This window comes from Podarcis gaigeae (genome assembly GCF_964106915.1).
Source record: "Podarcis gaigeae genome assembly, chromosome: 6".
Classification (NCBI taxonomy): Eukaryota; Metazoa; Chordata; class Lepidosauria; order Squamata; family Lacertidae; genus Podarcis; species Podarcis gaigeae.
The window spans coordinates 62747496-62761275 of NC_139682.1; the positions used below are offsets into that span (position 1 = coordinate 62747496).

Sequence of the window (13780 nt, forward strand, 5' to 3'; positions counted from 1 at the left end):
ACTCTAAATGCAGGCCACACATACAGCATATATTTATTATTATTATTTGTAAATCTTAATAGAGGACAGTACTGGCAATAGAGCTGCAAGTTTTGCTGTTGTTTGGGCAAAAAGATCCTCAACACAAAACAAGACCTCCTCCTTGTGGGCAGAGATTATTTGTCCACCCTAGTCTTTGCTCAGTAACTAGATTACTGTAACACGCCCTGCCCGGAACAGCCCCTGGAGGTTTAAAACGCAGCAGCCAAAATACTCACATACCCCCCATTTTAGAACAGCGCCATTGGTTGCCAGTTCATTTCTGAGGCCAGTTCAGAAATGGCCTCTTAAAACCTTAAATGGTCCCCAATATCTCAAAGACTGTACCAATCCTCTTTGGTGTGAAGACAAGCAGAGGAGGTCTTAACGGAAGTTCATGAGGCATCACCCTGCGAGAGGGCAACCCCTAAGTTGCAGAATTCACTTCCTGTAGAGGCACATCTGACTGCATTTTGACGGTGTAGCTCTATAACTTGGCCTTTGACATCTGATACATACGTGTGTGTGTGTGTGTGTGTGTGTGTGTGTGTGTTAGGACCCACTCTATTCTTCTGGTGGAAAATTCTTTTAACTGATTTTAATCCTGTGTTGTTGAGACCTTCTGGTGTAAGACTTAGAAGAAATCAAATGAATAAATAAGTTAATGCCAGTGGTTTAGAGCAAGATACTGTTTCTAAAATGGGAAGCACCAAGACAGGGGTAGGCAACCTAAGACCTGTGGGCTGGATGCAGCCCAATCGCCTTCTCAATCCGGCCTGCAGACAGTCCGGGAATCAGCATGTTTTTACATGAGTAGAATGTGTCCTTTTATTTAAAATGCATCTCTGGGTTATTTGTGGGGAAAAGGAATTCGTTCACCCCCCTCCATATAGTCCAGCCCCCGACAAGGTCTGAGGGACAGTGGACCGGCCCACAGCTGAAAAAGGTTGCTGACCCCTGCACTAAGACTTTAAGCAACCTAGCACGATCCTGCTTTCCCCTCTCCTGGAAAAGCTCTTCCTTAACTCCGTGATGCTGAAAAGTCCTCAAATGGAAGCTCCTCATCTCCTACCAATGTGAAGCTGTACTTTGGCACATTCTTCAGTCTCAGTCCTCACGAGGAGGGAGAAAAGTTGGCTGTAGGGAGTGTTTAAGAGGCAACAACAGCTTGCTAGTGGGTATTCGGTCCTTTCCCCCATGCTTTTTAACATCTATATGAAGCCGCTGGGAGAGATCATCAGGGGGTTTGGACTGGGTGTCCATCAATATGCAGATGATACCCAGCTCTACCTCTCTTTCAAATCAGAACCAGTGAAGGCGGTGAAGGTCCTGTGTGAGTGTCTGGAGGCGGTTGGAGGATGGATGGCGGCTAATGGATTGAGGTTGAATCCTGACAAGACAGAAGTACTGTTTTTGGGGGACAGGGGCGGGCTGGTGTGGAGGACTCCCTGGTCCTGAATAGGGTAACTGTGCCCCTGAAGGACCAGGTGCGCAGTCTGGGAGTCATTTTGGACTCACAGCTGCCCATGGAAACGCAGGTCAATTCTGTATCCAGGGCAGCTGTCTACCAACTCCACCTGGTACGCAGGCTGAGACCCTACCTGCCCGCGGACTGTCTCGCCAGAGTGGTGCATGCTCTAGTTATCTCCCGCTTGGACTACTGCAATGCGCTCTACGTGGGGCTACCTTTGAAGGTGACTCGGAAACTACAACTAATCCAGAATGCGACAGCTAGACTGGTGACTGGGGGCGGCTGCCGAGACCACATAACACCGGTCTTGAAAGACCTACATTGGCTCCCAGTACATTTCCGAGCACAATTCAAAGTGCTGGTGTTGACCTTTAAAGCCCTAAACGGCCTCGGCCCAGTATACCTGAAGGAGCGTCTCCACCCCCATCGTTCTGCCCGGACGCTGAGGTCCAGCGCTGAAGGCCTTCTGGCGGTTCCCTCATTACGAGAAGCAAAGCTACAGGGAACCAGGCAGAGGGCCTTCTCGGTAGTGGCACCCGCCCTGTGGAACGCCCTCCCATCAGATGTCAAAGCGATAAATAAGTACCTGACATTCAGAAGACATCTTAAGGCAGCCCTGTTCAGGGAAGTTTTTAATCTGTGAAATTTTAGTGTATTTCTGGTTTTTATGGAAGCCGCCCAGAGTGGCTGGGGAAACCCAGCCAGATGGGCGGGGTACTAATAATAATAATAATTATTATTATTATTATTATTATTACTATTATTATTATTATTATTATTATTATTATTATTATTATTATCGTGGATCTTGTTGTCTGCTAAACCTTCTCAGTTCAGCAACTCAAAAGTAAAACTGTTACAGTACATGTATTTCAAAACTTTTACCTCAGAACCACTCGTGTTCAGACAGCTTTAAATGCTGGAACATCTAACTGCACTACACTTGCCTGTGAAACAAGAGTAAAGACCAGCATTGCCTTTTTATACTAGACACTCATAAACATCCTTGATACATTTTCTTACACTCACCCTTTTAAAAAAATATATACATATACAAAGTCTTGCCTCTGAATTCAATTTAACAGTTCACAAAGCTTTCCTCCCTCTGCAGGTAAAGATGTCATTTCAAACACTTCCATTCCCTTTCTAGCTTTACACATTCAAAAATCTTTTGTTCACACCACATAGATCTAAAAATAGAGGTGCCAAACAATGACAGGACTTGCAGCTAGTACATCCTAATCACATCATTTGGAAGTAGGAGTAAGCCAGGCCATTTCTGGACCCCAAATCATTCTGCTCACCACAAAGAGTGATCAGTCTTCCTACCAACTTCAAAGCTGCACAGGTGGAAAGTTTTGAGTGGGGATACCTGCCACCTCACCACCTCCACAATCAGGAGAAAGGCCAAGAGCTGTTTGGCAGCCACACAGCCAAGGCCTCTGGGCTGCTTTGGCGATGCAGAGCGAAAAACGCTACCCTCCCTCGGTGTCTTTACTGTTCTGAAAAAGGAAAAGCAGGTAGGATATGACTGCAGATCCCTGAAGGTGCACCACACTCCTTCAGGCACCCATGTCCAACTCTCCTCAGCTCCTTTCCCTGACAAAAGGAAGCATGTAGCACAGAAGTGGCTTGGCATCTATAATTTCTTTAGCTTGGCCAGCAATAGCAGCCAAACACTTTATAGACTCCCCAGTCATTTTGCTGCATGTGAAGAGAATCCACATGACATAATATATTAAATAAAGTATTTTTCAAGGAAAAAAGCGTCCCACTAGATCATGGATCATGCAGTGTTGACATCCGACCAGGGAGACATTGTTCATGTTACCGTGTATCAGACTGGCAGCACCAACATTTAAGTACATGGATGATAACTAAAGCTAGTAAATGGTTTAGGATACCTACTGTATATACAAGCTTAAGTCCTGCACAGGGGGAGATGGAGGAACATGAGGCCATTTCCACCTTGCACTAGTAGCTTTAAAGGTAAAGGTACCCCTGCCCGTACGGGCCAGTCGTGTCCGACTCTAGGGTTGTGCGCCCATCTGACTTAAGAGGCTGGGGGCCAGCGCTGTCCGGAGACACTTCCGGGTCACGTGGCCAGCGTGACAAAGCTGCTCCTGCGAGCCAGCACCAGCGCAGCACATGGAAATGCCGTTTACCTTCCCGCTATAAAGCGGTACCTATTTATCTACTTGCACTTAAGGGTGCTTTCGAACTGCTAGGTGGGCAGGAGCTGGGACCGAAGGACGGGAGCTCACCCCGCCGCGGGGATTCGAACCGCCGACCATACGATCGGCAAGTCCTAGGCACTGAGGTTTTACCCACAGTGCCACCCGCGTCCCTACTAGTAGCTTTGCGGTGGCCCAATTACAGAAGCGGAGATGAAAGCACCCTTGTTTGCAAGGATATATAATCCATGATGATATTCTGTAACTGGACGTAAGCTAATGCTTGTACTGTATGTGTTCTGCTTGCTGAAGGTGGTAGAGGAACAGGGGCACTTTCAATAGGATGGTGGAGAACCAAGAATACTCTCCAGTTCTCACTGAGCAAGGAAGTGGTGGGATATCAGATACAGCCCAGTTTATTGAGTGCTAGATGTATGGTGCAATGCTGTGCACCATAGGGTGGGGGTGGTACAGCCCAATAACAGAGCAAATGTTTTGCAAGCAGAAAGTCCCTAGTTTGATTCCTGACAACTCCAGTTAAAAGTTCAAGAGCAGGTGATGAGAGAAAAAAATGCATGAGATATTGGGGAAGCCACCGACAGAACAGTCAGTTGTACAACACAATACAACAAAGCTTTATCTGTTTGTCTTGCTAAGGGTCCTTCCTTTTCCTTGGTCAAACTTTTAGTGACCTCTTCTTAGTTTGTTGCGGCTACTGCATTGTAGAAGCACCCCCTCAACTATTTTGTCAGGCGAGAGAGATGGGTTGACCTCACTCAAGCTGGGTACAGTAAGAACTTTGTAACTTTAATAACCAGTGCTCAAGTTTGCCCGTTTCCTTGTTCCTTTCTCACTGCCTCACTTTTTCCTTTTGTGTCGTGTCCTTTGTAGATCGTAAGACTGTAAACAGCACCAGTCTTGCTAATCAAGGATTATTATTTTTTGCAAGCCACTCTGGGAGGTCTTCTTGGCCTGAAGAGCAGGGTAAACGCAGCCAGATGGGGATAACTATTCCCAGGCAGCATAGTAGAAAGTCTGTTTGGGACTGTGTGTTCTCCCTCCCAAAACGTGTGCATCCCCCTCTCATTGTCAAACTTGGGGAACAGCCCATAATAGGAACACATCAGCAGGACATCAACAGTAGGGAACTAGTTTACCTTGTAGATAATCTAACCAAACTGCTGGTCTAAAAGCAACAGCACCCAAAGCGTGGCAGGTGTTATTTCACAGAAGGTACAAGGCGAGGAGAAAAATGAAGCAGAAGGCCTTTTTCAATGGTTTTGGTGTTGCTCACCCCTGAAAAAAACCCCCACCATCAATCAGCAGAGAAGGCGGCTAATGCCCCTCACATTTAGGATTAAGGATTATTCAGGTCCACCCTTCTGCCCTCTGCTGTTTATTTGCAAAGTTTCAAATGCACATATATACACAGACACATATCCACCTAAAGACCAATTCTGAATCAATGCAACCCTACTCCTCAAGTTGCCTTCGATATATCAACCTACCCAATCTCCATCCCCAGGTGCAGGGCACAAGGCCACAACAAAAAGGAAAATACCACTGCTGCTTAAAAGCCCATTTTTGTTTTGGTCACACTGGTGAAGGCTCATCAGTGTTCGGGACACCTCCCGTCCCGATGGAAAAGCTGAAGGAAGGGTTTACGTGCCCCAGACATGTGACACCTGCTAGTTGCACAGGAACACTGCCAGTTCCCCAGGCTGATTCCTGGCTAATGGAAGTGGCAAGGTGGTATCTGGGTTGTGCCAAAGTCCATGAGAGAATTATAGCAGAAGCTATTTGGAAATAACCAGGGAAACAGCGAGGGACAGAGGGATGAAGTGCTTAATGGGGAGGTGGAGAGAGCTGGAGTTCTGACTCGTTGAGAGGAATAAGATTGCTTACAAAACACTGGAGTGGCCTTCCTTGTTTCAGAATGAGCCTTTTGTGCCAGGCCCCAAACAGGGATCTCTTCTGGCTAGAGAACGAGAGAGCCTCTCTTTCTCCCGCCTGTGTTCCACCCCTTCCGATTCAAGGTCCCATCTAGTCAAATGTCAGGTTGCTGCATACAAACATTCCCCTTTCAGAAATGCCTCCATTGCCTGGGTGACTAAGCCCTTTCAACAGCTGTGTTATTACTGGAAGATGGTCAATGTTATTCACACAGAGCACTTGTTTCATACGCCTTGTGAGAAAGGAGACTTTGCTGCTGTAAACAGAACAGGACTGGAGATCAGTTTGGAGATTTTTGATCGATCCCTCTCTCTCTTTTAAAATCACTATCAAGTTGCACAAATCGTTTGACATATTTCACTAGTTAAAAGCATTTGAGAGAGCTGGTAGCTACTTCCAAGCAGATACCAAGCAATTTCTTCCACCTGTTTGGCAAAGAGCATTAGTCTACTCTAAAACAAAAAGGTTATCTGTTTTCAAGTTCTGCCTGGAAAGGAATATGAGTTATTATAATGACATAGGAATTGATTGTTGCCCATTTTTGTACACTTTCTGGCAGGCAAGACAACACTTCAAAATCAATGGAAATTTGGAGGTTGCTATTAAAGTAGCAATCAATTAGAGTCATTTAGGATTAACCAATTGGATATTGATGCTGCTTTAGCAGTTGAGGTGCCATATATGAAATGCATATTCTGTGCAAACTTGGGGAATTTTTGGCCCTTCACTAGTTATTGGCCTTCAACTCCCATCAACCTCAGCAAAACGGTCAATGGGAAGGGATTTCAGAGCTGCAGCATAGCATCATCTGCAGGGCTATGGGTTCCCCATCCCCAATGTAGTATATACAATCGCCGCTGGGACTCTTGCCATTTAATTCCAGAACAGGGGTAATCAATATAAGCAACTCATGCCTTTTCAAGAGCAGGGGGTTGGGCTAAATGACCCTTGGGGCCCCTCTTCCTAATCTACAATTCTATGATCAAGGTAGAGGAGAGAGAGAGAGGAAGAGAAGATTCAGAGGTACCTGTGGCCAGAGGAAAATACAAAAGAGCCGCATGGCAGATTTTGGGGACCGCATCCTGTTCACCTGTACTAGGCACTGAGTCGAGAGGGTGTTGCAACAGTGACTTAGAATGGAAGGCAAGAGGCAATAAATTTTGGCGCTGCACAGGGCGCCACTGAAATCTGAAAGCTCTAAAATCTGCTACTGGTGTGCATGTCTGTATGAAGAAGAGGAGGAGTTTTGATTTGATATCCCGCTTTATCACTACCCAAAGGAGTCTCAAAGCAGCTAACATTCTCCTTTCCCTTCCTCCCCCACAACAAACACTCTGTGAGTGGGGCTGAGAGACTTCAGAGAAGTGTGACTAGCCCAAGGTCACCCAGCAGCTGCATGTGGAGGAGCGGAGACGCGAACATGGTTAAGAGTCTACCGCTCTTAACCACTACACCACACTGGCTCTCTGTGTGGTGGGTTTGGGGCTTTATGTGAGAAAGGACTTGGGGTAAGGTGATTATCTCAAGTTAAGGCAGGTGTGGGAATGTGTGACCCTACAGATGCTGTTGGATTCCATGTCCCATCAGCAACCAGCCCTGTTATAGTAGAGCATGAGACTCTTAATCTCAGAGTTGTGGGTTCGAATCCCCCACTGGGCAAAAGTTTCCTGCACTGCAGAGGTTTGCAATAGACTATCATTATACCTGTGGTCCTTTGCAATCCTATGATTCTATGATTCAATGGCCAGGAACAATAGTTCAGTTTAACCACATTGGGAGGGTCATAGATTCCCCAGCTCTGAACTAAGTTCACCATCAATCCTCCCCTCTCTTGATCAATATTCTTAGGGAAATGGGAGTGGCCCTGCCTACTGCCTGTCTACGTGAGTGCCAAATTATTTCTCCTGAGGGAGTGTGGTTGGGGGGGGGGGAAGGTTTTCTTACTTTTGAAGGAGGATCAAGAGAGAAGCTGTTGACTCCTATACACCTCAAACCATCACAAATACACAACAGCCTCCAAACAATAGATTGTCTTGTCACAATCTGTCACTTCCACAAGATCAGCTTATCCCCACATTTAAATACTAGCCATTAATTTGTTTGCAGCAATTGTTGCAATAAACAGCATAAATATTTAGTCAGTGGAAGGACCTAATTTCCATTAGCATGCAAAACAAACATATCCCTCAGAAAGAAAAGCACAGCGTCCTTCAAGGGCACCAATGTCAGCCTCCAAGATGTTTCAGTTACAGCATCATAATCAATCTGCATTATCTTGAAGTTAAAATGAAACCACTACAAAGATCTATTCAAGGCATCCTGCCAAGACTGGGGTTTTATTCCACTGCCAGAAAATCTTTTGCTCGTTAAACGATGAATTTGTAAGGACTCAACAATGCTAGTGCCTGGTTCCCGGGTTTCTGTGCACAGTAAACAAAGAAACAGTAATTAAACTGTGGTAAAACGGTGGCTTTTAAGGCACCAATCATCTTCATTTGGTGGTTCAAGCAGCCGAGGGATACTGGTTGAAAGAAGTGACCGGACTGAGTCACACAATGAGTCACAGCGGCCATTTTTATTCCTCCGGTGTCCCCCCAATCCAAGCATTCTATATATGCCTGTACACACCCTCTCTGAATCTGAATGTCAAACACCAAAATAACTCTGCCCACCAGGAAACAATTGGAAGCAAAGAATTGCTGCAGACATCTTGGGTCTAGCTTTCTGGACTGCATATTGGGATTGCCCTACCGTTCCTGAGAGGGAGAAAAGGATGGGTGTTCAAAAGAAGTGAAAAGCCAAGTCAGTAAATTACTATTGGGGCAACATGGAGACACCAGGGGGCAAATAATGTTTGCAGATCATTACAGGTATCCCAGTGAGTTCAAAGAAGGCATCCTGTGGTTGCCATAGCCCTTCTTGTGGCATGTAAAAACAAGGGGCCACTGAATTAGTTATGAAATTCATGAGCACAATTTTCGGTGCAGAGCAGCAAAAGTGTTCAAAGGTAGAATCTGAAGGAGCCAGCACTTCAGACCATATAGGCAAAGCATGAGTGGCTGGGGAAACGAAGCCAGATGGGCGGAGTATAAATAATACAATTGTTGTTGTTGTTTTCTGTGCGATGGAGCACATGTCTGCACAGCTAAGTTAAAACGGCTTAACCAACACAGCTGCCTCACACTGAACACATCCTGTAAGGAGCCAATATTTTACATAGCACTCATTTTCTAATCACAGCCCACAAAGCCAGTCAGTCTCGCTCCCCAGTTACAGATGGCAGAGCTGAGGCCGAGACACACTGGCATACCCAAGGCCAATCGGCAAAGCTCATTACAGAGCTGAGATGTGAACGACAGAGGTGGGTATGTGCGTGCGCACAGAAAGAACGGGAACAATTGGGGAGGAACCAGCATCGGAGAAGATCCCATTCTCCCCTCCATACATTCTTGGAGTGGTGCAAATGTATGAAGGGGGGGCTCCAAAGCTTTTAAAAATGCCATGATACGCCAGTTCCGATGATCTCAGAATGGTCTCTGCTCTTACATGGACCAGTGTTTGAAGCGTGGAAAGAAAGAAAGGCAAGGAACCAACTGCTCTCAACATATTCACTTGTATTACACTCAAAGGGACACTTTGACAAATTGATGCCCAAAGCAGCTCACTGGGAAAGGCTGTAGGCAGGTCAGCCTCTCACAGCCTCATTCTATATCACGGGGCTTCTGCTGGATAACAACCTAATAGCCTCATGTGTGCTGCCTCTTGGAGGGAGAGCAGGATACAAAATAAAGTGTCACCTGCCCACTGATGAGGAACAAGAGAGGCAAATGGTTGCAGGTTTCAGTGGCTCGAGGTGAAACAGCTGAGGATGGTTTTATACAGTTAAAGTCATGACCAAGTATCACCCAATGTCAATACAGTAGTTTAGTAGAGGTTGGGAAAAGGGGAGCATTTGGAAGAATGAATTCTATAGAAATCAGGAAATCTGCTAGAGTGAATTCTGACCTGGACTCAGGCCAGTCTGTATACTCCTCCTCCGTCTAGAAATGGCAAAGCCAGGGCAGAGCTACAGTCACTCAAATTAGAGCAGGAAAACCAAGCCAAGAATGATCTCACAATGACTTTCCCCTTCACGCTTCTCCTTCATTACAGGAGAAAACTACACTTGTATTATTTTTTTCTTGGTCACCAAGACAGAAAAGAAAAAGCTATTTGGGGCTGGTGAGGTCAGATCAATGTGAATAAGCTCTACCCCCCCCCCGGCCCCCCAACATTAGCAGCCAACTCCAATCCAGCGATTTAAAAAAAGAGAGGAAAGACATCTATCATCCTAAGACTCTATCTCCTTTGCTTCCACACATTTCTTGCCAATGCAGAAAGGAAATCTCTCAGGATCGCTGTGCTTGTCAAATAGAATGAAGTCTTTACAAACTGAGTGGAAACGCTGCTCATGGAATTATAACTCGACTGGAATGTGTGGTTCTAGCAACTTTCCACATGTTATGCACAATGCTTAGAACTAAAATAGGCCAGCCTTAAGATCTGCGACACGGCCACTTATATATTAAGGAAAATGTAAACTTGATTGCTGCAAGTCACAAAAGCGGCATGACAATCTACTATATGATGTTGTCACATATGCCAGGACAACAGTTCAAAACCACACAATTAACACATCTATCATGGCAGCTACCACAAGCACAGACTTCACAGTAATTTTCACAACAGCGTATTATAATGCAATCACATTAAACATGTGAGCCATGGCACGTTCCTAATTTCATAGGAAGCAGCCTGAACCCAACCATGTGGCTGGATTAAATTGTGTTTTTAAACAATCCCATCATACAATGATAAGTGGCACAACATCTGAAGGGAGCATCTTCTGCTTGATTTTGCCCTTGCAGAAATCACTGTTGTGGTGGAGAATCAATGCCTCTCTGGATGTCACTCAACTCCAGCTCTCATCAGCCCCCGACAGCATGGCTAATGATCAGGAACTATGACAGTTGTAGCTCAGGAACAACTGGAGGGCCACAGGCTCCCCATCCCTCTTACTGCTTCAAAGGGAAAGATGAGGAGGACTTTGATCTCTTCATACTGTTACCCATAAACCTTCCCATTGGCATGAGCATATTCTGGAGAGGAGATTAGCTCTCTCCCTGTCCGCTGCAGGACTTTTTAAAAGGGAAATTGAGAACCACCCAGTGGTACATGATTGTAATCTGCGTGCCGTGTGTGTGTGTGTGTGTGTGTGTGTGTGTGTGTGTGTGTGTGTGTGTGTGTACACAATGCTTTCTTGCTTGGAGTCACATTCCATGACATTTAGAAGACAACACAGATTTTCCAGTTCTGAGGATTTTCTCCTACTCTAACACCGCTACCACAGAAGAGTGCTATCTTCAAGCTTCACGCAAGACATGTCATGAACTCCCAAAAGCAGCTGCAGAATCTGTGAAAAGTCTTCTTGGCAAAGGAAGGAGAAACTAATTTACTTTCATGTTGCTCTCAGTCACTTTTTACATCACCCAACATAATACAACTTTTGCATCACTTGAATTTCTGAACTGCTTAAATCTTTTCGGGGAGGGGGGATTCACAAACAAATGTTGTTTTCTGAGCTATTTTAAAGGAAAATAGGCAAAAACGACACTGCCGACATGGGTTGGCATACATCCAGATTTTCCCAGGCATTTCACCAATTTCCACACAGACACTGCTTCTGACTACAATATTCCAGGTATGTCCAGGAACTTCTGGATGCATGGCAACCTTATTTTTTCAGAACTGTCTTTCCCCCTCATTGGAACTAACCCATTTTGAGTCTGGCTGCCCATTAAAATAAGCCTTGGTTCATTGCAATCCACAAGTCAGAAGGGAGCCCATGTGGAAATAGGTGAGTGAAGTTGTCCTAGATAACCTTTCCTCCTGCCTTAATACAAGGAAGGACGGGCCTTCGTTCTCCTTTACCACCTTCTTTTAAAACACACACAACATACCCACTCAGTCCGACTTACATCAATACCCCTTTTCAAGTTACTACATTAACTATGTAAACAAGAATTCTTCCAGGTACTTACTAATTTGGTTGTCAATCTTGAAAGCAATGTCCATGTGCAAAATGTAGACCATAAACTGGAACCAGGGGCTCATCTCCCTGTGGGGGAGCGGCATGTGAATTGAGAACACAATATCGTTGGCTTCGATTTGCCTGCTCATCGCTTCATCAAAGTCTCTGATTTTTTCACACTGGTCAGGTCCCCAGGGCATAAGCCATTTGCTCCTGTGGTGGTTCTTCCGGACATCTATGCACTTTATTGCCACATAGGGCACAGCTGCAGTGGGACCTGGAGCTGAGGAGGAAAAGAGCGGGAAGAAACACAAAAAGAACAGTTTATAAACTGTATTACTAAATAGTGGCCAGCAGCATCTGCAGCGGAAAATTTAGTTACTCAATCTCATGTGAACACCTGCAGCAGATCTAGAGGCACGAAAGGTGAGGATGAAATAATGTGCCAGAGGAATGAAGACAATATTGAACCCCATTTTTGTTTTCCCTCTCCTTAAATTATGGTGCATGTGGCCCTCCAGGCCCCTATCTGGCCCTCACAACTTTCCCCAGCCCTCACTTCTTACTGGCTCTGCTTTGCCCCTCAAGTGTTTTTGCCTGGCTGGAATGCAGAACCACTGAAGGACAATGCCAGCAACTTCCATCTGACAGAGCTGGTCTAGGAGGATACGGTGGTTGATGCTATCGAAAGCTACTAAGAGAAAAAGTAGCAGGGTTGCAACTCCTCCTGCCCCAATGAAGAACATCCATCAGATCAACCAAGGCCAATTCCATCCCAAAACCAGTTCTGAAGCCAAAATCAAGTTAGTCAACAAAACCTGCATCTTCCAACAATGTCTGTAGTTGTGCTGCCACAGTACTCTTTTAGTCACCTTGACCAAGAAAAGAATACTGGCATTCTATTGTAGTTTTATATAGGCAATGACCGTTTTGTGCAGGGGTTGTATTCCTGACCCCCATGCACATTGGTGGAGCATGCATAATCCCACCCCCTTTTCCAGCCACATCTGGGTTATGGCAATATGCACGTGAAAGGGAACACGTTCTCGGAACGCCTGCAAAATGGGAGTTGCCTGTATTTCGTAATAATATAAATAAAACAGGGTGCAGCAGAAGGGGAGAAACAACAACTCCATGGGAAAAGGAGCAGGAAATCAACAGAAATAAGAGAAAAGTTGAAACTGTGTTATGACTGTATATGTTTAAAATGTTGTATTTTGCAATCCATGCATGGAATCCAATGCTTTTGGTCAGTCTCCTCAAAAAAAGCTCAACAACTCTTGCTTAACAAACAGCTCCATATCCTAAACCAGCGTGCTCCCCAAAGAAAGCTCAAGAAGTCTGGTCAATCCAACGGGCAGACCACTCTCGGTTTATTTATAGTGGGAATAGATCGCAGTCTCTAGGCCATATCATGCTCCCAATAGGCCATGGTGAAAGAATGGTCATGAAAAGAAACTCAAAATACTGCTGAATCTATGCCAGTAATAGACCTTTCAGGATGGGATTAGAGGGATTCTGCTATAGTTGTGTACAGAAGATAGCTGCATAGCTCTCAAAAAGTCGGCGGCAGTGAATGGCTCCACACATCCTGCCTTTTGTTTTGCCCCATGGAGCACATACTTGTATCAGTAACTCTGGTCAATTAGCTGGTCATATGAGCTTCCTAATCCTGCGCATCAAGCAATGACTTGCTCCAATGAACCAGAACAGAGCATATTCTTGTGCTTCTGGCCCACCAGAGAGAGGGCTATTCCCTTTTGATGCTGGATCACATAAAATTCTTTCCAAAGCGGGATGTGCAAACCACTGAGTAGCTGGTGCTTCACTGGATCAGATATGCTGTAATACAGACACGTTTCCATGGTCAAGGGTCCATTGCTTTTGGCTCGGCTTTGTAGTCAGCCCTTATTAGTGGCTCCCACCAATCCTTACCGCCTAACAAGCCTCTGGCATGCAGGGGGCTCAGGGAAGAGGCCAGGATCCTGTGTCATGCAGAGCTGCTCAGCAGACAGTAGAGGGACGAGGCCAAACCCCTAGAGGGCAGCGCAATGTGTGAGACCTCCCCAGAGTCATCTGCAACTGGGAGAAGAC

General features: G+C 45.6%; 1 protein-coding gene across 1 annotated transcript in view; it reads right to left on the bottom strand.

Annotated features, from left to right (window-relative positions):
- Positions 1-13780, bottom strand: part of WLS (Wnt ligand secretion mediator) — a 42974-nt gene that overhangs the window by 16250 nt on the left and 12944 nt on the right. Inside the window, exon 2 of the mRNA XM_083743088.1 lies at positions 11697-11969. Coding sequence (XP_083599214.1) covers positions 11697-11969 — 273 coding nt within the window. The remainder of the gene's footprint in view (positions 1-11696; positions 11970-13780) is intronic.